At 46.6% G+C, this 27,317-nt stretch overlaps 1 protein-coding gene across 6 annotated transcripts in view; it reads left to right on the top strand.

Annotated features, from left to right (window-relative positions):
• Positions 1-27,317, top strand: part of LOC119953464 (ankyrin repeat domain-containing protein 24-like) — a 209,016-nt gene that overhangs the window by 139,728 nt on the left and 41,971 nt on the right. For 5 of the 6 annotated variants that reach the window (XM_038777775.1, XM_038777772.1, XM_038777777.1 and 2 more), the window contains 6 exons: positions 4,923-4,997; positions 7,841-7,924; positions 8,613-8,720; positions 10,875-10,922; positions 20,967-21,065; positions 23,516-23,585. In XM_038777775.1, the coding sequence (XP_038633703.1) occupies positions 4,923-4,997; positions 7,841-7,924; positions 8,613-8,720; positions 10,875-10,922; positions 20,967-21,065; positions 23,516-23,585 (484 nt within the window). The remainder of the gene's footprint in view (positions 1-4,922; positions 4,998-7,840; positions 7,925-8,612; positions 8,721-10,874; positions 10,923-20,966; positions 21,066-23,515; positions 23,586-27,317) is intronic. The other variant, XM_038777774.1, reaches the window with a different exon arrangement.

Below are 27,317 nucleotides of genomic sequence, written 5' to 3'. Positions count from 1 at the left end.
GCGAGATACAAAAATGGCTGGAATCGCATTAAGCCTAATTTGCATTCATTTCAATCTCATTAGCGAGATTGAACTAGAATGCAACCGGCACCCAGGTGTCACCTGTCTCCCCAAGTGAGAAGCTCCGCAGGCATTGTTTACTACTCCTTTTCAAAAATGGGAAGCTGTGTGCAATGGCCACTGATGGGATGTGAGGAGGTGAGTCACCCTTACTATTCACCTTGATAAAGATTTCTACCATATTATGGTCACTCATCCCCAAAGGTTCTCTCACAACTAGATTGCCAACTAATCCTTTCTCATTGCACAACATCTAAGATGGCCTGTTCTCTTGTTGGTTCCTCAACATACTGGTCCAGAAAACCATCCTGTATACACTCCAGAAATTCCTCCTCTATTGTACTGTGACCCAATCTATATGCAGATTAAAGTCACCCATGATCACAGATGTTCCTTTATCACATGCATCTTGGTGGGTCTGGTCCAGATTGAAGGTGATATATCTGGATGCCCAACAATACAGAGCAGCTATCACCTCACGGATGCACCTGTGGGCTGAAGATTGGAAAATGCCACACAAGCCCCCCACCCCTCCTCGTGGCGTAAAAGGTTAGCGCAGCAGTGACCTTCACGGCCACCGGGGGCTAGTGTCCTCCTCCTCCATGGGGTGCCAAATCCGCGAGCACATTGCGCAGGTGCCATACTGTCTCTCTGTTGAGACAGACTCTTCTGTGGCATGTGCTGTTCATCATCTCATGGAAGGACCAAAGATTCCTGTACACCCTGGCATGTCACTGGCCTCCTCTACTGGCCGCCTCCTCAGCCTGATGGGCAGTCGGATCTTCAAGGTGTGTGGCAGCCCCCTGCACATGTTGTGCCAGCACCAGCCTGAAATGGCCATGCTGCCATTTTTGATGTCTGCCCACCTCGGCTGCTACAAGTACAGTGAGAGCAGCCTCCATAGGATCCTCACCAGCAAACATTTTTGTTTCTAGAAGGAATTGGAGTATGGGAGAAAACGCCAATCAGTTAGGGCTTCCATCCCAGGACCCTCATGTCCCCCAAGCCTCCCACACCCATACCATGACCTGCTTTGTCTCAGAGTGCCATCCAGTGAACTGGTTGTGTTGGCAAACCTCGCTCTGCGCATTAAATGGTATGAAGCATGAACTGGCTATGATGGACTGGGAAACATTACTCAAAGGAAGGACAGGGGACAGCCAATGGCAGGAATTCAAGGAACGAATAGGTGAACTCCAAAAATTGTTTATTCTTATTTGGCGCAAGAGTAGAAAGGGAACTGTAGCCAAACCATGGCTTCACAAAAGAAGACATGAATAATGTACTGGAAGTTCTGAGAAGCACAAGTTTTAGTGAGGAGGTGAAGGAAATTAGTATTAGCAAAGAAATGGTTTGGGGAAAATTAATGGAATTGAAGGCAGACAAATCTCCAGGGGCTGATAACCTTTATCCCAGAGTATTTCAGGAAGTGGCCCTAGAAATAGTAGACCGATTGGTGGTCATTTTCCAAAATTCTTTGGACTCTGGAATTGTTCCCACAGATTGGAGGGTAGCAGATGTAACCCCGCTATTCAAAAAGGGAGGTAGAAAGAACACAGCGAGCTATAGACCATCAAGGATTTCATAGCACAGCATTTGGAAAGCAGTAATGTAATCGGGCAAAGTCAGCATGGTTATGAAAGGAAAATCATGCCTGATAAATCAACTAGAATTCCTTGAAGCTATAACTAGTAGATTAGATTTTCAGAAGGCTCTCAAAAAGGTCATTCATAGCAGATTAGTATGAAAGTTAAAGCGCATAGTATTATGGGTAGTGTCTTGAGATGCATAGAAAGCTGACTGACAGACGGAAGCAAAATGTTGGAATAAATGGGTATTTTTCTGATTGACAGGCAGTGACTAGTGGGGTACTGCAGGAATCTGTGCTGGGACCCCAACTGTTCACATTGTATATTAATAGGCTGGTTATATTAAGGGGCTGGTTTAGCTCACAAGGCTAAATCGCTGGCTTTTAAAGCAGACCAAGCAGGCCAGCAGCACGGTTCGATTCCCGTACCAGCCTCCCCGGACAGGCGCCGGAATGTGGCGACTAGGGGCTTTTCACAGTAACTTCATTGAAGCCTACTCGTGACAATAAGCGATTTTCATTTCATTTCATTTCATAATGACTTGGATGAGGGAACTAAATGTATTATTTCCAAATTTGCAGATGATACAAAGTTAGGTGGGAGGATGAGCTGTGAGGAGGATGCAGAAATGCTTCAGTGGGATTTGGACAGGCTGAGTGAGTGGGCACATACATGGCAGATGCAGTATAATGTGGATAAATGCGAGGTTATCCGCTTTGGTAGCAATAATAATCTTTATTATTGTCACAATATTGGATTGGATTTGTTTATTGTCAACACTGCAATGATGTTACTGCGAAAATCCCCTCGTCGGCACATTCTGGTGCCTGTTCAAGTACACACAGAGAAAATTCAGAATGCCCAATTCACCTAACAGCATGTCTTGGCAGTTTATTATTTGAATGGTGTAAATTGAGAGAGGTGGATACTCAGTGAGGTCATTAGTCGCTGAAAGTAAGCACCCAGATACAGCTGGCAGTATGTTGGCCTTCTGAGAGGATTTGAGTATAGGAATAGAGATGTTTTACTGCAATTGTACAGGACATTGGTGAGGCCACACCTGGAGCATGTGTGCAGTTTTAGTGTCCTTATCTGAGGGAGGATAGGGCAGCACGGTGGCGCAGTGGGTTAGCCCTGCTGCCTCACGGCCCAGGTTCGATCTCGGCTCAAGGTCACTGTCCGTGTGGAGTTTGCATATTCTCCCCGTGTTTGTGTGGGTTTCGTCCCCACAACCCAAAGATGTGCAGTTGTGCAGGGAGTGGCCACGCTGAATTGCCCCTTAATTGGGGGAAAAAAATGAATTGGGCACTCTAAATTTATTTTAAAAATAAAATCTGAGGAAGGATGTTCTTGTTATGAAGGGAGTGCAACAAAGGTTTACCAGGCTGATTCCTTGGATGGCGGGACTGTCATATGAGGAGAGATAAATTTGGTTAGGATTAGATTCATTGGACATTAGAAGAGTGAGAGGAGATCTCATAGAAACTTACAAAATTCTAAAAGGATTGGACAGGATGAATTCAGAAAGAATGTTCCTGATGGTGGGGGAGTCCAGAGCTAGGGGTCATAGTTTGAAGATAAGGGGTAAACCTTCTAGGAGTGAGGTGAGGAGAAATTTCTTCACCCAGAGAGTGGTGAATCTGTGGAATACGCTACCCAGAACGTAGTTGAGGCCAAAAAGTTGTCATTTCAAGAAGGAATTAGATATAGCTCTTGGGGCTAAAGGGATCAAGGGATACGGGCGGGAAGGTGGGATCAGGGTATTGAACTTGGATGATCAGCCATGATCATAATGAATGGCGGAGCAGGATTGGAGGGTGGAAGCCTCCGCTTGCTTTTATTTTCTATGTTTCTATGTTCAGCCTGCAGATTTCACCGTCATTGCCCAGGTCCAGGGGGCCATTGATGGCACGCATATCAACCTGCGAACACCAAGGCATCAGGGAGTGCCCTATATTAACAGGCAGTGGTCCCACTCCCTTAATGTGATCACTGCCTTAGAATCATATACTTGTGCGTTCGCTGCCTTGGGAGTGTGCAGGACAGCTACATTCCGGGTACTCGGAAATCCCTGGTGTCATCGAGGACCACCCCAGGATGGCGGCTTGGCTAATGGGAACAAAGCATGCCCACTGAGGTCATAGCTAATGATGCTAGTGCGGAGGCCTGAGACTGACTTAGAGACCTGATACAATCAGGCCCACACTGCCACCCGTGCTGTCATTGAGTGGTGCATCGGCTGCTCAAAATCCGGTTCTAATGTCTGAACCACTCTGGCGGGGCCTACACTACACCCCCAGAGGGTCTCCTGCTTCGTGTTGGTCTGCTGTACCATCCACAATCTGGAACAGCAGCAGGGTGACATTCTGAAGGACGAGGAGATGGAGGGATATGCGGTCTCGTCTGATCAGGCAGGGGACCAGGAGGGGCTGGAGGAGGATGGGCCCGAGAAGTTGGAGGATAAGTTGCGGCAAGGGTCCGACATGCCAGGAGGACCAGCGAGGCCCTCAGCGTCTCCAGATCTCCTCGGATGAGGCTGTGTCCGTCAGCTCAACCAGCTCTTCAGGATCTGATTAGGCCTGATTCCTGTCTTTCTGCAGACAGCCATCCTTGTTTCTTGGCTGGGTGTGAGTGGTGAGGGAAAGTTTAAAAGCAGCTCCCCCTTATTACTGGCAAGCAGCTGAGGCACCAGTCGGGCAAATCAGACTGTGAGGGAGCCAGGCATGGTGAGATTCACATGGAGCTAATTTTTGGAACTAAGTGCCATTGAATACAGGCCACCATCTCACCATTGCCGCCAATGGAGAACACCCCATCAAACTCGCCCAAACTGACACTTTGAAATTTGTTGGGTGAATTGGAACCTCTGTCTAATAAGACAACCAAGTTGATTTATCTCTTGTGTCTGAACCTATATAATTTGGATGAATCCACTAACTAGCTAGATTTTTCATTCTTTTAGAAAGCCATGTCGGTTTTATCGAGCAAATCTTTCACATCCTATTCCCCTTCATTCCTGCAATCTTCTTCCCTCTCTCCATGCCTCCTTCGACACCAAATTTTCCTTCCTCCATGTATCCTTTACGACCACTCTTATCCTTTATGTCTCTCTGCTAACCCCCCTGTCCTCCATCAGAAAGTCCACCTATGATTTGTTTGTCTCAGATTCCACACTTCCTGTTGCTCTGTGCCTAATCGCCTCCCTCCCATCTCTGTTTGGATTCTTATCATTCTAGCTGACTCCTTTCATCAACTTATTCTCCAATTCCACAGGTTTTGGCAAAAGACAAAACTACAAGCCCCCGAAAGAGGCAAGCCCCTTTGCCGCCCAGCACCCCTTCTACCCAGGTAACAGGAACTTTATTCTAATCATCCAAATACAGTAACAAATCCAGCTGCAGTCAATATGGTGTTTGAGGTGCAAATAGCAACTTTTAGATTCATCAGTCTTTGCTGTCAATTGAAAAGGTCAAAGTTCGATCCTGTTTCTGAAATATTTTACCTGTTGATGTGTTTGATAAAGTTCCACACAGGTTAGTAAATAAAATTAGAATGCATGGGCTTTGGGGAAAGATCCTAATATGGATTGAGAATCGATTAACAGACAGAAAGCAGAGAACAGGAATAAATGGGTAATTCTCAGAATGGCAGGCTATTTGTAATGGGGTACCACAAAGATCAGTGATGGGTCCACAGCTGTTCACAAACTATATAAATGATTTCCAATGATATGGGGCATGCCAGGACATTCGGGCGGCAAGGTGGTTAGTACTGCTGCCTCAGAACGTCAGGGCCCCGGGTTCACTTCCAGCCTTGGGTGTCTGTCTGTGTGGAGGTTGCACATTCTCCCCGTGTTTGCGTGGGTTTCTTCCGGGTGCTCCAGTTTCCTCCTGCAGTCCAAAGATGTGCATTTAGGTGGAGTGGCCATGCTTAATTGCCCCTTAGTGTCCAAAAGGTTAGGTGGGATTACAGGGTTAAGGTGGGAGAGTGAGAGTGGAAGTGGTGTTCCATCGGAGGGTGGGTGCAGACCCGATGGGCTGAATGGCCCTGTTCTGCACTATAGGAATTCTGCGATTCTATAATTTCGATGAGTGGACAAAACGTAGTATTTCCAAATTTGCTGATTTCACCAAACTGGATGGGAATGTAAGATGTGAGGAGGATGCAAGGAGACTTCAAGAGGACTTGGCTAAGTAAATGAGCTAGATCATGACAGATGGATTATATTGTGAGTAACTGCGAAGCTATTCACTTTAATAGACAAAACAGAAAGGCAAAATATTTCTCACATGGTGAGAGATGGGGAAGTGTGGGTTTCCAAAGGGACGTGGGTGTCCTTGTTCATGAGTCATTAAATGCAGGTGCAGCAAGCAATTTGGAAGGCAAATGGCCTTTATTGGAAGGCGATTTGAATACAGGAGTAAAGCTGACTTGCAGCAGTTATATGAAGCCTTGATGAAAACTCACCTGAAATTCTATGTACAGTTTTGGTCCCCTTCTTTAAGGAAGGATATTTGCAATGGAGCTTGACCAGATTAATCCCTGTGTTGGCAGATTGCGTTGAGAGAAGAGATTGAGGAAACTTGGTTTGTATTCCCTAGAGTTTTAAAGAATGAGAGGTGATCTTTTTGAAATATACAAAATTCTTACAGGGCTTGACAGGGCAGATGTAGATAAGACGTTTCTCCTGGCTGGTGACTCTAAAAACAAGGGACATAATCTCAGGTCAAGGGGCCGACCATGTAAGGCTGAGCTGAGGAGAAATTTATTTCCTCAGAGGTTAGTGAATCTTTGGAATTATCTACCCCAGAGGGCCACAGAAGCTCAATCATTTGAACATAGAACATACAGTGCAGAAGGAAGCCATTCGGCCCATCGAGTCTGCACTGACCCACATTAAGCCCTCACTTCCACCCTATCCCCGTAACCCAATTATCCCTCCTAACCTTTTTGGACACTCAGGGCAATTTAGCATGGCCAATCCACCTAACCTGCACGTCTTTGGACTGTGGGAGGAAACCGGAGCACCCGGAGGAAACACACGCAGACATGGGGAGAACGTGCAGACTCCCCACAGACAGTGACCCAGCGGGGAATTGAACCTGGGACCCTGGCACTGTGAAGCCACAGTGCTATCCACTTGTGCTACCGTGCTGCCCTTTCAACATATTCAAGACAGAAATCAATAGATTTCCAGATACTAACGACATCCAGGGATATGGAGATAGTGTGGAAAGGTAGATGATCAGCCATGACCAGATTGAATGTCAGAGCAGGCTTGATGGGCTGAATGGCCTACTCCTGTTCCTATGCAGGAGAGCAGGTTAAAATAATGATATAGTGTTCTTTGGGATTCTCCAAATTACATTGTGTAATTTTGGGTCTAAGGTGGATGGGAAACCCTGAGGAATTGACATAAATGGCCATGTTGTTTATCCAGGGACTATTCTGCTGATCATCCACACATAAAATTTACAGTGCTGAAGGAGGCCATTCGGCCCATTGAGTCAGCACCAAACCTTGGAAAGAGAACCCTACTCAAGCCCACGCCTCCACCCCATCCCAGTAACCCCACTTAACTTTTTTTTTTGGACACTGTGGGTAATTTAGCATGGCCAATGTACCCAACCTGCACATCTTTGGACTGTGGGAGGAAACCGGAGCACCCGGAGGAAACCCACACAGACAAGGTGAGAACGTGCAGACTCCGCACAGACAGTGACCCAAGCTGGGAATCGAACCTGGGACCCTGGAGCTGTGAAGCAACTGTGCTAACCACTGTGCTACCGTGCTGCCCACCAGATACATAATCCAGAGATCTAAGAATTCTTAAGAATGAATCCAGTGAAGTTTTTGAGCTCTAGTATTGCCCATGGCTCCCTTAATATGTCATTTCACAAATGACAGCCTTGTACGAAGGTCAGCCATTCAGAGTAGCAGGTCTGAGGCTAATTCTCTGTGAGGGAATGCACCCAGAAACAGCCAGACATGGTGAGAACTAATCGGGGATAGGCCCTGCTCCTTCAGTGACACCTGCTAGAAGTGCACCTGGAATGGCAGTCAGTGGTGGAGGGCTGGGGGCATGGGAGGGAGTAGAATGGAAGAAGGGAACAAAATATTAATTTCTGTGTATTGATTGCCATTTGTTGCTATAAAACTGGAATATTCATTCTCTGTGCTGCTGGTTCCAGAGCCCTTCCCAATCCTCGGAATTTCTTTCCACTGGTGAATCAACAAGTCCATCTTACTCTTCAACAGAAACACTCACACCAAAGGTGAGTCCATCCTTTTCACGAACTCAGCTTTCAGAACAGAAGGAATAATAAAGGACACTTAACCAATCACAGCAGTTCCACATTAATCAATCAAACCCACGCCACATTAGCCAATCAAACCAGTTCCTCATCAGCCAATCAAACCCATTTGAGATAAATCCACCAACCACTTTCTGTCAGGGATTGCCCTTCTCCTCTGACACTGGAAGGTCAAGGTCTACTCCAGTGGTTAGTTAGCCAATGCAGATTGATGCTTTGTGCCTGACTGTGGGAGTGCTGGGTCTGGAGATTTGTCGTTCAGCTGAGATGTTCAGGCCAAGGTTGTCTAAGATGGTCATGGGTAATTTGAAGAAAGGCAGAGGAGGCCTCCTCTTGGCCAGCAACCAACACCATCGGACTCTCATTATCTGGTCATTTCCCTCATTTTGTTTGTGGGACCTTTGCTGTGTACAACAGTTACCATATTTCAAACAGTACCTTGTTGGTGGTAAGGAGTTTTCCCCTCGAGGGAGCTTCACCACATTCTGCACTGTGTCAGTACTAGATTATCTCAGAAAATCTCTTCATCAGTTTGAGAATAAGAGACACAACTTGTAGAGAGTGGGGTGCAGCGGGGTGGAAGTAAAATAAACTCGGTCCACATTCACCTGTGTATATGTCCCTTTGATCGCTTCTATCCATTTCACAGAACGATCAGAGACTAAGTGAGGAGGTAGACCTGCTTCAACAGGAACGACAACACTTACTGCAGACCATCAGCAATCTGGAGCAGCTGGTGGACAAGTGCCAGCGGGAGGTAACGCTTTTCACCATCTTGTAATCAGACATGAGGACGGCAAGCGCACTACGTTCCCATTAATCCAGCTGCCGACCTTGGGCCTGCTGTCCAAAAGCTCTGCTCTCTATTAGAAAGCATGAGGAACTCTCAGAAAAAAAAGATGAATCACTTCAACCCCAGTGAGCTTCTTGTTCCGGTTTCATTGCACTCCATGGTTAATATAATTAACAGTAATATACATAAGAGTCTTGGATCTGATGCGCAATTTGTCCCATCACACTTGTTAAGCATGCAGACCTCTGTGTTACACCAATTTTTTATTTTCCACACAGTACCAAACCACAACTGATACAAATAAGGGATCTAATTAACCACTGCTGTGGAAATGTGTGGCTGGGTTCTGAGGGCCTGATTTTAATTCTGTAGAAGTGAATGGTTTTAAGTGATTAACAACTTTTGTGCTGTATAAGGGGGCCATTTGGCCCATCGTGTTTGTGCCACATCCTTAAAAAGAGCTATCCCCCAGTCCCCCACTCTTTCCCCATCACCCAGTCAATGTTTCCTATCCCTGTTTTCAACCAGTTTGAGAATTCCAACTGAATCTGCTTCCACCACCTTTTCTGGTAGATTGTAACATCATGTTATGCAACAAATAGTTCTTCATCTATTCTTTTGTTCCTTTATCAATTACCTTAAATCTGTGGCCTCTAGTAACCCCCTTAACCAGTAGAAATAGTTTCTTCTCATGTGCTCTGTCAAAACCATTCTGAATTTCAAACCCGATTCCGACCTTGGGTAACTGTCTGTGAGTTTGCACATTCTCCTCGTGTCTACGTGCGTTTTTCCCGAGCGTTCCGGTTTCCTCCCACAGTCCAAAGCTGAGCAGGTTAGATGGGGTTGCAGGGATAGGGCAAGGGAGTGGGCCTAGGTAGCGTGCACTTTCAGAGGGTCAGTGCAAACCTGATGGGCCCAATGGCTTCCTTCTGCACTACAGGGATTCTATGGATCTATCCTATGGATCTCTATTAAATCTCTCCTTAATCTTCCGAAAACAACCCTGGTATGTCTATTCTCTCCTTACCTCAGCAACAGAATCTCATCGAAGACCTCCCCAAATTTGGACTTCCTTCTCGATGTGCATGACCAGAACTGAACACAAAACTTCAGCTGTGTCCTCGGTTAAACCTCGGTTAATAAAAACAGGAATCCCATCTGTCTTTGTTTTTTAAGACAACCTGACCAATTTTTCCCCACACTTTCAAATCAATGACCTTTCATCGGTGGACAGAGATTAAAAATAAGGGCTCTCCCATTTAAGACGGAGATGAGACGACATTTTTCTCTCCGAGGGTAATGAGTCTTGGGAACTCTCTTCCCCACGGAGCGCTGGAGGTGGGGGTCAATGAAGATTTTAAAGACAGAATTCTATAGATTTCTGAATAACAATTGAGTCAAAGGTTATGGACCGTAGGCAGAATATGGAGTTAGTTAACCATAATTACATTGAATTGCGGAATAGGCTTGTGGGGCTGAATGGCCTATTCCTGCTCCTCATTCATATATTGGTAACTCTGTGTGTACCCAAAGCACCATTCTATAGCAATCTGACCAGGGGTGGAATTCTCCGTTCCCCCAGCCGCGTGTTTCTCGGCAGCGCACCATTCGCTGGCAGTGGGATTCTCTACTCCCACTGCTGGTCAATGGGCATTCCCACTGAAACCACTCCACGCCGTGGGGTGCACCCCAGCGGGAAAAGAGAACCCCAACAGCCAGGGAATTCCGGCCCAGGCCACCTCTGTTCAGTCTAGATTTAAATATCTCTCAACACAGGTCCTGTAGCCGCTAACCCGAATCATCCACTTCACTTTGTCATCAGCACTGACTTAAGTTGTCACTTATAAAGAGCTCATGCTTAAATGGAGGTTGCATTTTACTCGGTCTCCTTTACAAGACGGAAAGCCCATCTATTTTGATTTGTGAACGAACAGCGCTTATGTTTTGAGTGAGCACTTCCCACCCCCATAACTCTGAATTGATTGGTTTCCCTGCAGTGCTGGGTTCAGTAGACCATGCTTTTGGTTAACTGCATAACCAGTTTTACACATTGGCTGTGGTATATGATTGACATGGGAAAGATGCAATTAAATCTTTGGAATTCCTTTTTGATTTCAGAAAGTGCTGATTGCAAAAGATTGTGGAATCCAGAAACTGGAAAATCAGGTACTTCTATTTTTAAAATAATTTGTGTCAGTCAAACATTCTCATCATTCTTTCAGAGCTGCATAGTATTGAATTTGGGTAATATTAGTTGTTATAGTTGACTGATTTTAATCGGAAGCATGAATTCAAATTCAAGATAATTCAAATTTGATTGCACTAAGAAAGTTATTTTATTCCAACTGCCAAATTCAAAAAGGAGTAGACTTTGGGCGCGGGCGATTTAAACACCGTGTTGCACCTGGCATTGATCTGGGCACGCTGGGGTAAATAGCGGAAAAGGCCAACATCGGGATACCCGCCGGTCGCGAATCAGTTTGGTATCTGATCGGCTGACTCCCGATGGCGAATTCTGGATAACGCCCATATATGGCGAGCATATCATTAATCCTCATTTGTATTCATGTGCATCTCATTAGCGAGATTGCAGTCGAATGCAATGACCTTCCGGTAATTCACCAGCTCCCCAGCGAGAAATCACACGAGCGTTGTTTAGTACTCCATTTTAAAAACATGAAGCTGGCGCAATAGCTGCTGAGGAGAGGTGAGTAGCCATTTTCATTTTCAGGCATGCAGCTCAAGGAGCTGCTGCCCCAGTGCTCGAAGCAGCGGGTGGGGGACCCTTCAGGGGCGTTGGGCTTGGTTGGGTGGCTGAAGCGTTCCAGGTTGAGGGTCGTCCCTGGGCCGGTTGGGAAGGGAGGTGGGGCGGTGAGGGACCTCTTGTCTGTGAGGCCTTCAGTCCATCTTTAAAGATTGTGGATACCCATAACAAGGCCAACTACAGCTGCTGCCTGTTTGTCCTACCAAACACTTTCACGACAGAGCCTTGCTCTTGGTTCTATGCTGAAGGGCACTTTAACTCCCTTCACAGCTGAAGACTATTGCAAATGGGTAATTGGCCTTGTTAGTTGTGAGAGCACTTCACAACTCTGAAGTGGTTTCTAGCGGGTACACATGCCATGTCTCAGATGATGATTATTGCATCGCAATTCAATCAGTCTTTGAAGCCTGAACAGTGTGTCTGAACTCTAGAAGTGTCAGCATTATAGAGGCAGCAGCCAACAATCAAGCACTCAAGAACTGGGCTTCAGCACTGAGGATGTCCTCACGACCATAGGATGTGTGGATCAGGGTGTGGTGATATGCATCACTGTAAATACACAAGGGGTTAATGCAAATACAGTAAGACTAAGTAAACACTAGACGGAGCATCAGAGACATCATGACAAGAGGACATACAGCGAATGAACACACAGAATAGGACACGACCAATGGGCAGTCAAGACACCCAGAGGTGACACTACCACAAGGGGGCTACCCATATAAAAGGACAGGGCACACATGCTCTTTCTACTTCCACAAGCAACACCAAGAAAGAAGGACAGGGCAGATCGGAAGCATCGCACCAATCGCATGGATTAGAGCAGACTGGTTAGTTAGACTGAGTTACTATAGCAAGATTAGTGGGAGAGTCAAACTCAAGTAGGAGAATTGTTAACTGTTCAATAAATGCGTTAAACCTGTCTCCAAGTCTGAACCTTCCTTTGTCAGAATGTACATCAAGGAAGCAGCTTATGCTACATCAAGAAGCATAACACAACACAGGCGAGGGTACCTGAGCATAGTATCCCTAATGTTCCTGGAATGGGTCTGTGGCCGGGGGTGAGTGTGCAGAGTGAATTGGATGGCGCTCTGAGAGAAGGCGGGACATGCAAGGGTAGGGAAGGCTTGGGGAATTTGAGTGTCCCGGGGTGGAAGCCCTCACTGATTGTCGGTCTGTCGCCTTCTCCAATTCCTTACAGATATAACAATATGGCTGGTTATGCCTCTCCCGCAGAGGCTGCCCTCGCAGCGCAGGTGGCAGCCCAGGTGGCCAGAAGCCAGGGAAGGCAGCAGCGTTGACGTAGGCTAGAGGCGGCATCCATTTGCAGGGGACCGCTGAAAACCCAGCCAACCAGCAGGGGATGCCTGCGATGGGCCAAGGTGTACAGGTGTAATTGGTCTTTCAAGTCGATGACGGACAGCATGTGCTGCAGGAGACTCCATCTCAACAAAGAGGCATTGCGGCACCTGTGCCACATCCTTGCGGCTTGGCTCCCCATAGAAGAGGAGGACATCCAATGCTGGTGGCCGTTAAGGTCACTGCAGCCCTGAACCCTTATGCAATCGAATCATTCTAGGGCTCGAGTGGGGAGTTGTGTGGCATATCACAAGCTACAGCCCATACATGAGGTACGCTTGAGCATCTGACTTTATCACATTTAAGCTGGATCAGGTCCACCAGGATGCCCGGGCTGCAGAATTCTCTGTCATCGCTGGGATATTCCGGGTCCAGGGGGTAATTGATGGCTCGCATATTACCTTGCACGCACTGGAGCATCTGGGAGTGTCCTTCATTAACTGGAAGGAGGTCCAATCCCTGAATGTTTAACTCAGGTGCGAGTTCACACCTCTGGATTATGCAAGTGTGTGCAAGCTTCCCAGCTACGTCCCGGGGCACTCTAGAAGTGTCAGCATTATAGAGGCAGCAGCCAACAATCAAACACTCAAGAACTAGGCTCCAGGATACTCTAATCCCCCAAGCCTCCCCTACCCTTATGTATCTCGCCTTCTCTCAGAGTGCCATCCAACTCACTCTTCAACCCCAGCATCTTCAAGGACCTCCCCAGCTTGACGACTTTAAATCCTTTCACAGGAAGGGAATGAAGAGTCCTGGCTGATGATGCCAGTGAAGTGGCCTGAGACCAAGGTGGAGACCTGATATAATGAGGCCCAGGCTGCCACCCGTGCAGTCATTGAGCAATGCCTGGACTGCTCTGGTGGTGCACTGCAGTTACCCCCCCCCCCCCCCCCCCCCAAGAGGGTCTCCAGCTTGTGGTGGTCTGCTGTGCCCTCCACAAGCTGGCACAGCAGCTGGGCGACACTCTGGAGGCGGGGATGGAGGATGAGCCAGGGAGGACCTGTAGGAGGAACCTGAGGATGGAGGACTGGCAGCGGAAAGGGACTGGCATTCCCAGAGGACCTGGGAGGCCCTCATCATCACCCGATTCTTATAGGATGAGGCTTTGCCCATCAGCTCACCCCCCTCCCCCAATCCTCCTTCCCCCAATCCCTCCATTCCCGCATCCCTCCTTCCACCAATCTCTTCACTCCCCATCCCCCCCCCCCCGACTACTCTGTTCCACACTCCAAGGGTCTGTGTAACATCACCTCGGGGTGATGGGCCTGTGTCAGCACTGTCAGAGGGTCAATATACAAGGTAGGATGATGATGATCACTCATTGAGAGGAAAGCTCTGGTGCTCCTCAGTTTATGCCAAAGTCTGACTCCTGTCTTTCTGCTGACAGCCATCCTCTGAACGATGTCTGTATTAGAGGCATGTGATCTTTGACCACTGTGCTTTGGGGGTGGGAGAACAGAGGGAAACTGGGGTGATGGTGCTTGTAGGCCCGCTGTGAATATTTATATAACAAAAGCTTCACATGTATCAGGTGTAACATGATTTAATTGTGAACGTTTGACATTGCTATTCCCCCTAGCCGCAGATGGTGACACCTCCCCCCACCCTCCGCCCCTGCAGTGCCCATTCAATGATCCTCTCTCTTCTTAATCTTTCACGGTCTAGTGCTTCGTCTAGGTGTGCAAATCAGAGGTGGAGGCAGCCTGCAGTTTTCCAGCCCTGTGGCCTTTTGTTGCCCTTGGGGGACGTCCTCTGGAGGGCCTGGAACCAGGGGGCCCCGGTCAACTAACCAGTGTTACTGACGTCGTTGTGCCATCCTGTTGTGCCTGCTGGCCTTACGATGCACTGGTGTCAGGAGAAGGGGATTTGGAAGACCTGGAAACCGCCGTTGTCTCCTTGGTGGCAGGCCCCAGGTTGGCCCCCAGCACTTTGTCCTCCCTGACAGAACTCCTCCCTGGGGTAGCGGAGTGAGCTCCAGAGGCTTCTGAGCCATCTGGCTCTGTCAGTCCAGGAGGCTCCTCATTCATAGATCATAGAATTTACAGTGCAGAAGGAGGCCATTCAGCCCATCGGGCCTGCACCAGCCCTTGGAAAGAGCACCCTATTTAAGCCCACACTTCCAATCTATCTCTGTAACCCAGTAACCCCACATAACCTTTTTTGGACACTAAGGGCAATTTAGCATGGCCAATCCACCTAACCTGCACATCTTTGGACTGTGGGAGGAAACCGGAGCACCTGTAGGAAACCCATGCAGAAACGGGGAGAACGTGCAGACTCCGCACAGGCAGTGACCCAAGCCGTGAATCGTGCCTGGGACCCTGAAGCTGTGAAGCAGTTGTGCTAACCACTGTGTTACCGTGCTACCCACATTGCACCATGGTATTGTCAGCCTCAGTGGTAGTTCTCAGTGATTGGGCCATACTCTGCAGTGCCTCTGCTATGCTCAGTTGTATCTGGGACACGTCCCTTAGCGACTGAGGCGAGATATCAAGGCCCTCAGCCATGGTTGTCACAGACTGAGCTATGCCTTGGGCACCACCACTCAAGACGCTGACATTGTGCTCCAGGTTTTACACTGTAGTCACCACCGTAGCAGTGTTGGCCTTGGTGCCACACATTGTTGGTATTATCTTCAGCGCCGGTAGTCTTTGGGCCTCTTCCAATTGGCTATGCAAACGCTGGAATGTTACTGATATTCCCTCCTGAATCTCATGGTCTTGTTTTCTCATTTGCATCAGCTCTGGAATAACCTTGTCGGCATCTGGTTGGGACTCAGCTGAGTCCTGGGATCCAGCAGACCTCCAACTGCTGACTCCCTTGGATGTTCTTACCTCCACCTGATGTACATCAGCAACTGTGTGGTGTTCACCAGATTGTGCCCCAGAAACCTGTCCACTAATGTTGTCCGTCGAGGTGTGTGTCTCTGCACCGGTGGAGGGTGAGGGTGATAGCTGTGACGCCTTGATGGTGGTCTCCTCAGTGTTCTCCTCTGAGGTGATCTCTTGTGTGGGGGGAGGTGGAACAACTCCAGATGGCCCCATCAGATGGAGATCCTGCGAGACGATGGACATGTGGTCAGTGAGAACGAAAGATAATTTTGTCTGACATAAACAACTCATTTGAGACAGGTCATCTGGGTGAAGGGGCAGTGAATCCTCAATTCTGGCGAGAGGACACTGTGAGACACACGCTTGATGAATCGGGGGGGCTACAGCAGTCGTGGCATGTGTGGATACTGCAGGTGGACATGAAACGGTTGTGCTGATGGCTGCCAGTGTGTTCTGAGGAGCAAGCACGAAGATCAGATGTAGGGAGAGTGCGAGGTATCAGCCAGTGATTTGTGGGGCGGGTTGAACGTTGGGAATTTGAGGGGTGGCAAATGGAATTGATGCCAGGAGAGAGGTGGTACCCTTACAGCTCGGTGGAGATTGTTGATCATCTTCTGACATCCTCCTTATCATGCTGCCCAAACTGACAGACACTCCCACTCAGCCTGTATTGGTGATCCTGCGGCTGGTCCTCCAACCCCCTCGGGGGATTAGCGTGTCCTGTCTCGCATCAACGACATCAAGAAGCCTGGCCAGGTTGCCATCCCCAAAGTGAGGAGCAGGTTTACGCGCTGCCATGCTTGTGTGTTGAGTGAGTGGTGAGGGAACGTTTAAAAGCAGCTGCGAGAAACTGAGGCACGCGTCTGGTATAGCAAATGGTGAGACAGCCAGTAATGGTGAGGAGCTCGCGGGGACGGCAAATATGAGCCACAACCTCGCCAATGCGGCCGTCGAGAAACACCTCACCAATCTCGGCCAAAATGACACTTGGTGATTTTTCTGTTAAATCGTGCCCGTTATTTCTGAATATCCATAGGGATCCGGGTACACATTTTCGGGTTAATAGCAATCCAGATTTAATTTGCGAAATAGCGCTTTCCATTCAGATTATGTTGGTGTGCTTGCAGCACCCCAAATCAAAGTACTTACATATTGCTCTAACACACCAACCAAGGAGATCCCATTCAAACTTAGAAAATTCTTACAGGGCTCGACAGGGTAGATACAGGAAGCTTTTTATTCCCCTCTGGCTGGGGGTTTAGAATCTGGGGACACAGTCTCATATAAAGAAGCAAGCCATTTAGGATTTAAGATGAGGAGGAGTATCTTCACTCCGATGGTGGTGAGCCTTTGGAATTCTCTGCCCCAGGGGGCTGCGGAGGCTCAAACGTTGGGTGTCTTGAAGACTGAGATTGATAGATTTCTACATTTGCGAAACATCAAGAAATTTGAGGATAGTGCAGGAAAATAGTGTTAAATTAGATCACCCACCACCTCATTGACTCTTGGGGAAATTGATGGGATTGAAGGCCGCTAAATCCCCTGGGCCTGATAATCTACATCCCAGAGGACTTAAGGAAATGGCCCAAGAAATAGTGGATGCATTACTTGTCATCTTCCAAGATTCTATAGACTCTGGGACAGTTCCTACAGATGAAAATTAAAATGAAAATTGCTTGTTGTCACAAGTAGGCTTCAAATGAAGTTATTGTGAAAAGCCCCTAGTCGCCACATTCCGGCGCCTGTTCAGGGAGGCTGGTACGGGAATTGAACCGCGCTGCTGGCCTGCCTTGGTCTGCTTTAAAAGCCAGCTATTTAGCCCAATATGCTAAACCAGATTGGAGGGTAGCGAATGTAACCCCACTATTTAAAAAGGGAGGTAGAGAGAAAACGGGGAATTATAGACCAGTAAGCCTGATGTCGGTAGTGGGGAAAATTCTAGAATGCATTATGAAAGATTTTACAGCAGAGTGCTTAGAAAACAGTGGTAGGATCGGACAGAGTCAGCATGGATTTATGAAAGGTAAATCATGCCAGACAAATCTACTGGAATTCTTCGAGGATTTAACTAGCAGAGTTGATGAAGGGGAGCCAATGGATGTGGTTTATTTGGACTTTCAGAAGGCCTTCAACAAAGTCCCACATATGAGATTAGCGTGTAAAATTAAAGTGTATTGGATTGAGGATTGTGTATTGAGATGAGTAGCAAACTGGTTGGCAGACAGGAAACAAAGAGTAGGAATAAATGGGTCTTTTTCCAAATGGTGGGCAGTGACTAGTGGGGTACTGCAAGGATCAGTGCTAAGACCCCAGCTATTCACAATATATATTAATGATTAAGATGAGGGAATGAAATGTAATTTCTCCAAATTTTCAGAGGGCACAAAGCCAGGTGGGAGGGTTAGCTGTGAGGAGGATCCAGAAATGCTTCAGTGTGATTTAGACATGTTGAGTGGCAGATGCCATATAATTTGGATAAATGTGAGGTTATCCACTTTGGAAGCAAAAACAAGGCAGATTATTATCTGAGTGTCCATAAATTAGGAGAGGGGAATGTGCAACAAGACCTGGGAGTCCTCGTACACCAGTCACTGAAGATAGGCATGCAGGTGCAGCAGGTGGTAAAGAAGGCAAATGGTATGAAGGCCTTCATAGCGAGAGATTTCGGGGACAGGAGCAGGGATGTTTTGCTGCAATTACACAGAGCCTTGGTGAGAGCATACCTGGAGTACTGTGCAGTTTAGGTCTCCTTATCTGAGGACGGATGTTCTTGGTATAGAGGCAGTGCAGAGAAGGTTTACCAGACAGATTTATAGAATCTCAGAATCCCTACAGTGCAGAAGGAGGCCATTCAGCCCATCGGATCTGCACCGAATACCCGACCTAGGCCCACACACCAACTCTATCCCCATAACTCAGTAACCCCAGCTGACATTTTTGGACACTAAGGGGCAATTTAGCATGGCCAATCCACCTAACCAGCACATCTTTGGACTGTGGGAGGAAACCGGAGCATTCGGAGGAAACCCACATGGACATGGGGAGAAAGCACAAATTCCACCCAGTCACCTGAAGCCGGAATTGAACCTGGGTTCCTGGCGCTGTGAGGGAGCAGTGCTAACCAACCACTGTGCCACTGTGTAGTTCCTGGGATGGCAGGACTGATGTATGATGAGAGATTGAATCGATTAGGATTGTATTTCTTGGAGTTCAGAAGAATGAGGGTGGGGGGGGGGGCTCATAGAAATTCCAATAGGACTACACAAGATAGATGCAGGAAAGATGTTCTTAATGGTGGGCGACTCCAGAACCAGGGGAGGCACAGTCTGAGGATATGGGGAAGACCATTTAGGACTGAGATGAGGAGAGATTTCTTCACCCAGAGAGTGGTCAGCTTGTGAAACTCACTACCACAGAAAGTAGTTGAAGCCAAAACACTATGGCCGGAATTCTCCGGCTATTGTGTTCACTTTTCCCACCGGCAAGAACACCAAACCCGCGGGTTTGCCGGCAGTTTGGGGTGGCTTCAATACCATTAACAAGCAGCAGGAGTATAGAATCCCATCGCCAGCGTATGGCGGACCGCCGAGATACATGCAGCTGAGGGATTAAAAATCCAGCCATGTATGTTTTCAAGAAGCAGTTAGATATCGCACTTGTGGTGAAAGAGAATCAAAGGATATGGGGAGAAGGTGGAATTAGGCGATTGAGTTGGATAATCAGCCATGATCATGATGAATGGCAGAGCAGGCTCGAAGGGCCAAATGGCCTCCTGCTCCTATTTGTTTTCCTACTGTCATGTGAGAGTACCTTTAAGAAATGGCTGTTTCTATAGAATAACTGTAGTGGGTGTACTTTAAGAAATGGCTGTTTATTACTGCAGTGATGTCAGAGAGTGGGTAGAGCTGGGCTGTCTGTCAGCTGTTTTCTTTCGCTTTAGGCTTTTTGCCGCAGGGTGAGTTTGGTTTCATTTTAGTTTTGGAGAAGCTGCAATCACAGCAGGATGTGTGTGAATCTCTGCAAGCTTATGAGTGTCCATTTGCTGATTTCAATGTGGTAACTGTTAGTAGAGAAGTTAAGCCTGATGTCTTTCTGTAAAAAGGTGTCTTTAAGTCTTATGGATGTTAAAAGGAAAGCTTAAAGGATTACTTAGTGTTGTATTCTTTGGGGGTTGTATGTTTTAAAAGGTTAACTTTGGTGAATTCAGAATTATAAATGTTCTCAGTAGTGAATGTAAACCTAATGTGCTTCTGTTAAAAGGTATTTCTTTTGTCTTCTGGATGTTGTTTGGAAAGTTATTAAGCATTACTTAGTGTTGTATTCTTTGGGGTTTGTATTTGAATTGATGGTTTCTGAGATGTTCACTGTATGTTTTAAAAAGGTTAACTTGAGTTCATAGAATAAACATTGTTTTGCTTCAAAAAATACTTTTCCATTTCTGCTGTACCACACCTGTAGAATGGGCCTTGTGCCCCCCATACCACAATCTATTAAAAGTTGTGGGTCAGGTGAACTCCATGATACACTTTGGGGTTCTCTAAACCCTGGTCCATAACACTACAAATAGTGGAGCAGGCTCAAAAGGCCAAATGGCCTGCTCTTACTCCTATTTCTTAACATATTTGTGAAAGTCTTTGGCTGATCTATAAGACTATTTGTGTCTACAGCAGGGATGAACTTACATGCAGACTTCATTGATGTGTAGCATTATGTGGGGAAAAATTCAACTGTGGTTGCAGCTGATTTGATGGTGTAGATTTCATTGACAGAAAACTTATTTTCCGGTCCCAACACCAGCAGGAATCTGGGACTGGAAAATCTGGAGAGCTGTTGACTTTTAACTTGGTTGTGGGCGGCACGGTGCTGCAGTGGTTAGCACTGCTGCCTCACGGTGCTGAAGACCCAAGGTTTGATCCCAGCCCAAGGTTACTGTCCATGTGAAGTTTGCACATTCTCCCCATGTCTGTGTGGGCCTCACCCCCACAACCCAAAGATGTGCAGGGTGGGTGAATTGGCCATACTAAATTGTCCCTTCATAGGAAAAACTAAAGAAAAAAATAGTTTTTTTGATGTCAGAGGACTCCGAAGGAGCAGAATCCAAAGGGAATTCATGGTCAATAATCTGTTTGACTAAACAATATAAGAAATGATGGTCTCCCTGTGATGGCCTTTGATTACTGAAAAGGAAAATCTATATAACCTTTTCGAAATGAAGAATAATCGAAACCTTTATAATAAGTTTGATAATGTTCACAGATACAGGAGCTGACGAATAAGCTAACTGAGAAAGAGAAAGAGCATCAAGATGTTACCCAGCAGGTTGAAACCCTAAAGGGCAGACTGTCTTTGTATGAGGTAATTGATGTATTGAAATGAATATCATCGATTAACAGAGGATACCTTTCTTTTATTCATTCTTGGGATGTGTTTTCACTGACACCGGCAGCATTAACTGTTCATAACAATTTGCCCTGTGAGTTTGATACAACTGAATGTTGTGCTCAGCTACTTCAGAATTAACCACATTGGTATGGGACTGGAGTCACATAAAGGCTGGATTGGATGGAGGCTACAGGTTTCCCTTCCTCGAGTATTAACGTTCGCGGTGATCTCTGCCATGTAGCCTCGGCCACTTATCCAGACACCCGTCAATCAGTTGAAGTGAAAGAGGCCCTGCTTCCCCCTGAGCACCTGCTGCAGGAACATGTCCACTAACATTTAGACTCACGTTTTACATGTCAGATAGCTTTGGGCAAGACACTGGGCACCAGTGTCATTGACAATTCCTCCCAGAGCAGGTGTGAGACAGTTACAGAAACTTCAGTAGCTTTCACTGAAAATGTAAAATCTACTGTAAGTCAACCAACCTTATTGCACCAATGGCACACCTGTGGTCTCTGAGTGACTTTGTCAATTTGATGTTGGTTAGTACAGGTACTGAGTTGTGGCTGGTTCTTTGCTGTGGATCTGTCTCCACCAAGAGCTTGATTGAAACTGACTGAAACCCATTTGCCATCAGTCACAGCAAGCAGAGAAAGCGGAGCCTTTGTTCTGATCAGATTGACTTTGATGCTAGAAAGAAGTGCAGAGAACACATTCCTAGCTCCCTTTCAAGTTTTACAATATCTTAACATGGACATGTATCATATCATCATAGAATTCCTACAGTTTAGAAGGAGGCCATTCGGCTCATTTGAGTCTGTTCCAACCATCCGAATGAGCATTCTACCCAGGTGCATTTCCGCCCCCCCCCCCCCCCCCCCCCCCCCCCCCCCATCCACCCCTCCCTATCCTCCTAACCCTGTAGCCTAACTTGAACATTCCTGGACACTAAAAGGCAATTCAGCATGGCCAATCCACCTAACACATCTTTGGACTGTGTGAGGATACCGAAACACCCAGAGGAAACCCATGCAGACATGGGGAAAACGTGAAAATTCCACACAGTCACCCAAGGCTGGGATTGAACCCTGGTACCTGGCGTTGTGAGGCAACTGTGCGATCCTCTGTGCTGCCGTATATATTGCTGTTCCTTCATAATCAGTGAGTTGAAATCCTCCCTATCCAGCACAGTAGCAGAACCTTCACTGATGGACTGCAGTAGTTTCAGAAGGTGGTCTGCCACTATCTTGTGAAGAGCAGCTAGATATTATTAGTGATGCCCATTGCACATGAACAAATTAACAAAAATCTAACCTCTCACTGCACTTAAAACATTCAAAAGATAATATACTTTTACATCATACTTGTTTTGCCTGCTTTATCAAACAAATACCGCAGCACGGTAGCATAGTGGTTAGCACAATTGCTTCACAGCTCCAGGGTCCCAGATTCGTGTCCCGGCTTGGGTCACTGTCTGTGCGGAGTCTGCACGTTCTCCCCGTGTGTGCGTGGGTTTCCTCCGGGTGCTCCGGTTTCCTCCCACAGCCCAAAGATGTGCAGGTTAGGTGGATTGGCCGTGCTAAATTGCCCTTAGTGTCCAAAATTGCCCTTAGTGTTGGGTCGGGTTACTGGGTTATGGGGATAGGGTGGGGGTGTGGGCATAGGTAGGGTGCTCTTTCCAAGAGCCGGTGCAGACTCGATGGGCCGAATGGCCTCCTTCTGCACTGTAAATTCTATGATTCTATGAAAATTAATCTTGATTGTGGCAGGCTTGTATAACTGACAGCTCACTCGAAATGATGGCTATTGAAATCAGCACTAGGATTCTCAGACTTTGAAGTTTATATTCCAATTTTAATGTTATTCTAAATAAATGTAAAAAAGTCTGGACTGATATCCCGGAAAGCATGAATTCAAACTTTAATTAGGAAGTGGACATAGAGAGCCGGTGCTGGTAAAAAAAAAAACTGTTAGAGTGCCATGAAATACTAACTGTTAATATCTTCTAAAGAAGGACATGTTGATCTCTACCCAGCCTGACCTACATGTGACTCCGGCCCCACACCACCAGCTGCCCTTTGAGGTGGTCCAGCAAGCCACTCAGTTACAGCATTGCAGAGGTTCAAAAGGATAACTCACCACTACCTACCAATCAGTCCACCTTCCCCACTCTGTTTCTATAACCATACAAAGACATTGCACAGTATTGTCAGGATCTCACTGGGGAATTAACATTAGATGGATTGCTTTTAAAGTACGTTAATTGTTGCCACATAGCCAATATTGCACAGTCATAGTGAGATGACCAACCCGTTAGCCTGTTACAGAAACATTGTTTGAGGGATCAATATCGGCCGAGACACTGGGAAAGGTGAGGACTATCTAGAGTTCCACTTCCTAATTGAACTGCTTTCTACTCTCAGCAGGGAAAACATCAGGAGGATAATAAAAGTGAACTGATGGTTGAAGAAGAGATGCTTGACAGTTTCCCAGGTACACCAGGTTTGGAGCTACAGTCACATTTTTGCACTCATTTTAATTATGTAATTATGTGAATTTATGAGTTTTGATAATGTAGAGAAATACATAGAAGTATGCTATTGAAGCCAAACAGTTCATTGCTGTTGTTAAGATTGCATGAGAATACAGTTCTAACCATATTTGCCCACATTATTGCTATATCCCTCATGAGCAATGGCGCAGTGATCATGTCACTGAACGAGTAGCTCAGAAGCCTGAGGCCCAGGCCAATGCTCTGAGGACTTGGGTTCAAATCCCACAATGGCAGTTGAATCAACTGGCCCCGATGTGACTCCAGACCCAGCAATGGGGTCGACTCTGAAATGGTCTAAGAAGCCACTCACTGCTACTAAACAGCGACAAAGTCAGAAAGGAATGAAGCTGGATGGACCGCCTGGCATCAACCCAGGCACTGGAAACAACAACAGCACACCCAGCCCTGTCAATCCATCAAAGTCCTCCCTACTAAGATCTGACAGCTTGTGCCTAAATTGGAAGACCTGTCCCACAACGAGTCATGCAAGAGCCTGACATAGTTGTACTCACTGCAGCATACTTTACAGAAAATAGCAACACCATTCCTGCATATATCCTATTCTCCCGGCTGGATAGACCCACCAAAGGTGGCAGCAGTCAATGACTCTGGACCACATGAAGCCCATCTTCACATTGAGGATACCCTCCATCTTATGCTAAATAGGATAGATTTAGAACAAATCTGGAAACTCTAAGTTGGGCATCCATGCCAGGAGCAGCACCAGACTTCCTTAAAAATAAGGTGTCAACCTAGTGAATCTACAACACCGGACTATTTTCCTGTCAATAAGCAGAAACAACATGCGATAGACAGAGCTAAGACCAACTAAAACAGAGCTAAGAGCCAAGACCAACAAATAAGATCTAAGCTCTACAATCCTGCCACACCCAGTTGTGAATGGTGGTGGACAATTAAACAGCTCACTGGAAAAGGCTTCAAAAATATCCTCATCCTCAGTGATGGGGGTGACCAGCACATCAGTGCAAAAGCTAAGACTTTTGCAGCCACCTTCAGCCAGAAGTGGATGATACATGATGGCCTCGTCATGGAGTTTCAAGCATAATAGATGCCAATCTTCAGCCAATTCGATTCACTCCACGTGATATCAAGAAATGGTGTTCGGCCTTTTGGCTAAGATCAAGTGTCAGATCAAGCCCAAGATCAGGTACGATGCCTGTTCTTGTCAGCTTGGATCTAGTGTGTCTCTTTTGTGGAGACCATGAAAATTGTATCACATCCATTCTGCGCATTGACTTTGTAACTCTGAGAAAGGAATAAAAATCTTCGAAAAAGATATCAAGAAATGGTTAAAGGCACTAGATACTACAAAGGCTATGGGTCCTTGCAACATTTTGGCAGTAGTACCAAAATCTTATGCTCTAAAACTAGCTGAAATCCTAGCTAAATTTTTCTCCTACAGCTACAACACTGGCATCTACATGACAATGTGGAAAATTGCTCAGGACACAAGTTCAAGGTGAGGGGCATGAGGTTTAGGGGGGGTTTGAGGAAAAGCTTTTTAACCCAGAGAGTGGTAATGGTCTGGAATGCACTGCCTGGGAGGGTGGTAGAGGTGGGTTGCCTCCACCTTGACATCAAACATCACTGAGTGCCAAGGAGCTCTTGCCAAATGGGACTCGGGGGACTCCACTGGTTGGAGTCATATCTGGCACAAAGGAAGATGGTTGAGATTTTCTTGAAGTCATCATCACAGCCCTGGTTCATGTCAGCAGGAGTTCCTGAGGCTGGTGTCTGAGGTGCAACCATTTTGGCTGCTGCATCAATGACCTTCATTCCATCATAAGGTCAGAATGGTAATGTTTGCTGATGATTTCACAATGTTCAACACCATTCACTGTTCCTCAGATACTGAAGTCTGTGTCCAGATACAGCAATACCTGGGCAATATTCATGCTTTGGGTGAGGAGTGGCAAGCAAGGTTCACACCACACAAGTGCCAGGCAATGAGAGAATATGGGAGAATCCAAACATTTCTGCTTGATATTCAATGGCATTATCATGACTGGCATTATCAGCATCCTGAGTTTCATTGACTAGCAACTTAACCGGCCAGCCATATAAATATAAGAACAGGTCAGAAGCTGGGAGTTCTGCAGTGAGTAACTCGATACCTGACTTCCCAAAGTCTATCCACCATCTACAAGACACAAGTCAGGACTGTGATGGTCACTTGTCTGGTTAAGTGCAGCTCCAACAACACCTAACCATCCAGGACAAAGCAGCGCGCTTGATTGCCACCCAATCCATAAACATTCACTCCCCCACCACCGTTGGACAGTGGCAGCAATGAACAATAAGGTATCACCAAGGCTCTTTGGACAGCACCTTCCAAATCCAAGATCTCTACCACCTAGAAGAGCAAGGGCAGAAGACACATGGGAACATCACCACCTGCAAGTTTCTCTCCAAGCCACACACCCTCCTGACTTCCTTCTCCGTCACTGGCTCAAATCTCAGTATTCCTTCCCTAACAGGACTTTGGGTGTATCTACACACATGCACTGCAGCGGTTCAAGAATGTGACTCACCGCAACCTTCACAAGGGCAATTAGGAATGGACAACAAATGTTGGCCTAACCAGTGATGCCCACATCCCATGAAAGAATAAAAAACTAATCTTTTCCATCATTCACAAATCAAATCTAATCCTGAATGTTGACAAAGCATGTTGACCTCTGTGACGGCACGTAATGTATCCATCTCTGGGAAGAACTGAAGTGCCTTCATGGCCTGGGGTGAAGTGGGGGTGAATCCAAGCATTCAAGGAACCTTTGAAATATAGGTTGATTATATTGTGTTGCTAATGTTGATCGTATGGATTGAGCTTGTTTATGTGTGTGGTGACTTGTAAGTTTGTAAAAACGAAACTGAAATGAGCACATGAATAATTAGTGAGTGACTGCCCATGTGCTGACTGGGTGGCAGCATTAATGTCAATTTTCCGAACAAACGGTTCAGATTGTCCACAGATGCAAAATCATTGTGGGCCATGCCACTCATTGTCCCTGTTGTGTTCTGTCTTGTTTCCACATTCCAAAGCAATGCTCATTGTTTTCCATTGTTTACTGATGCTTGGTTTGGGTTCCACCACGATCACTCCGCTCCAGGCCTCATTAAAGCCTTGGTCCAAACATTGGCATTCAAATTGAATTTCAGAGGGCAGGTCAGAGTGACTGCCTTTAACACCAAGGCAGTATTTAACCGAGTGTGACATCTAGGAGCCGCAGTGATACTGAAGTCAGTGGAAATTGGAAAAATGTCCACTGGTTGGAGTCATAACTGGCACAAAGGAAGATGATTGTTGTTGTTGGAGGTCAATCGTCTCAGTCCCAGGTCATCACTACAGGGTTTCATCAGGGTACTGTTCGAGGTCCAACCATCTTCAGCTGCTCCATCAAAGGCTTTTTCTCCATAATAAGGTTAGAAGTCGGGATATTTGCTATGATGAGGAACAATCCATGTACAACTCCTCAGATATTGAAACAGTCCGTGTCTATATGTATCAAGGTCTGGACAACATTCTGCCAACTGACATTTGTGACACACAAGTGCCAGGCAATAACCATCTGCAACTTGAGAGAATTTAACCATTTCCCCTTAACATTCAATGACACTGACATCACTAAATCCCCCACCATCAACATGCT

Source organism: Scyliorhinus canicula, chromosome 18 (genome assembly GCF_902713615.1).
Source record: "Scyliorhinus canicula chromosome 18, sScyCan1.1, whole genome shotgun sequence".
Taxonomy (NCBI): Eukaryota; Metazoa; Chordata; class Chondrichthyes; order Carcharhiniformes; family Scyliorhinidae; genus Scyliorhinus; species Scyliorhinus canicula.
The sequence above is the reverse complement of the archived record's forward strand: the minus strand, read 5'-3'. Positions and strand labels throughout refer to the sequence as shown.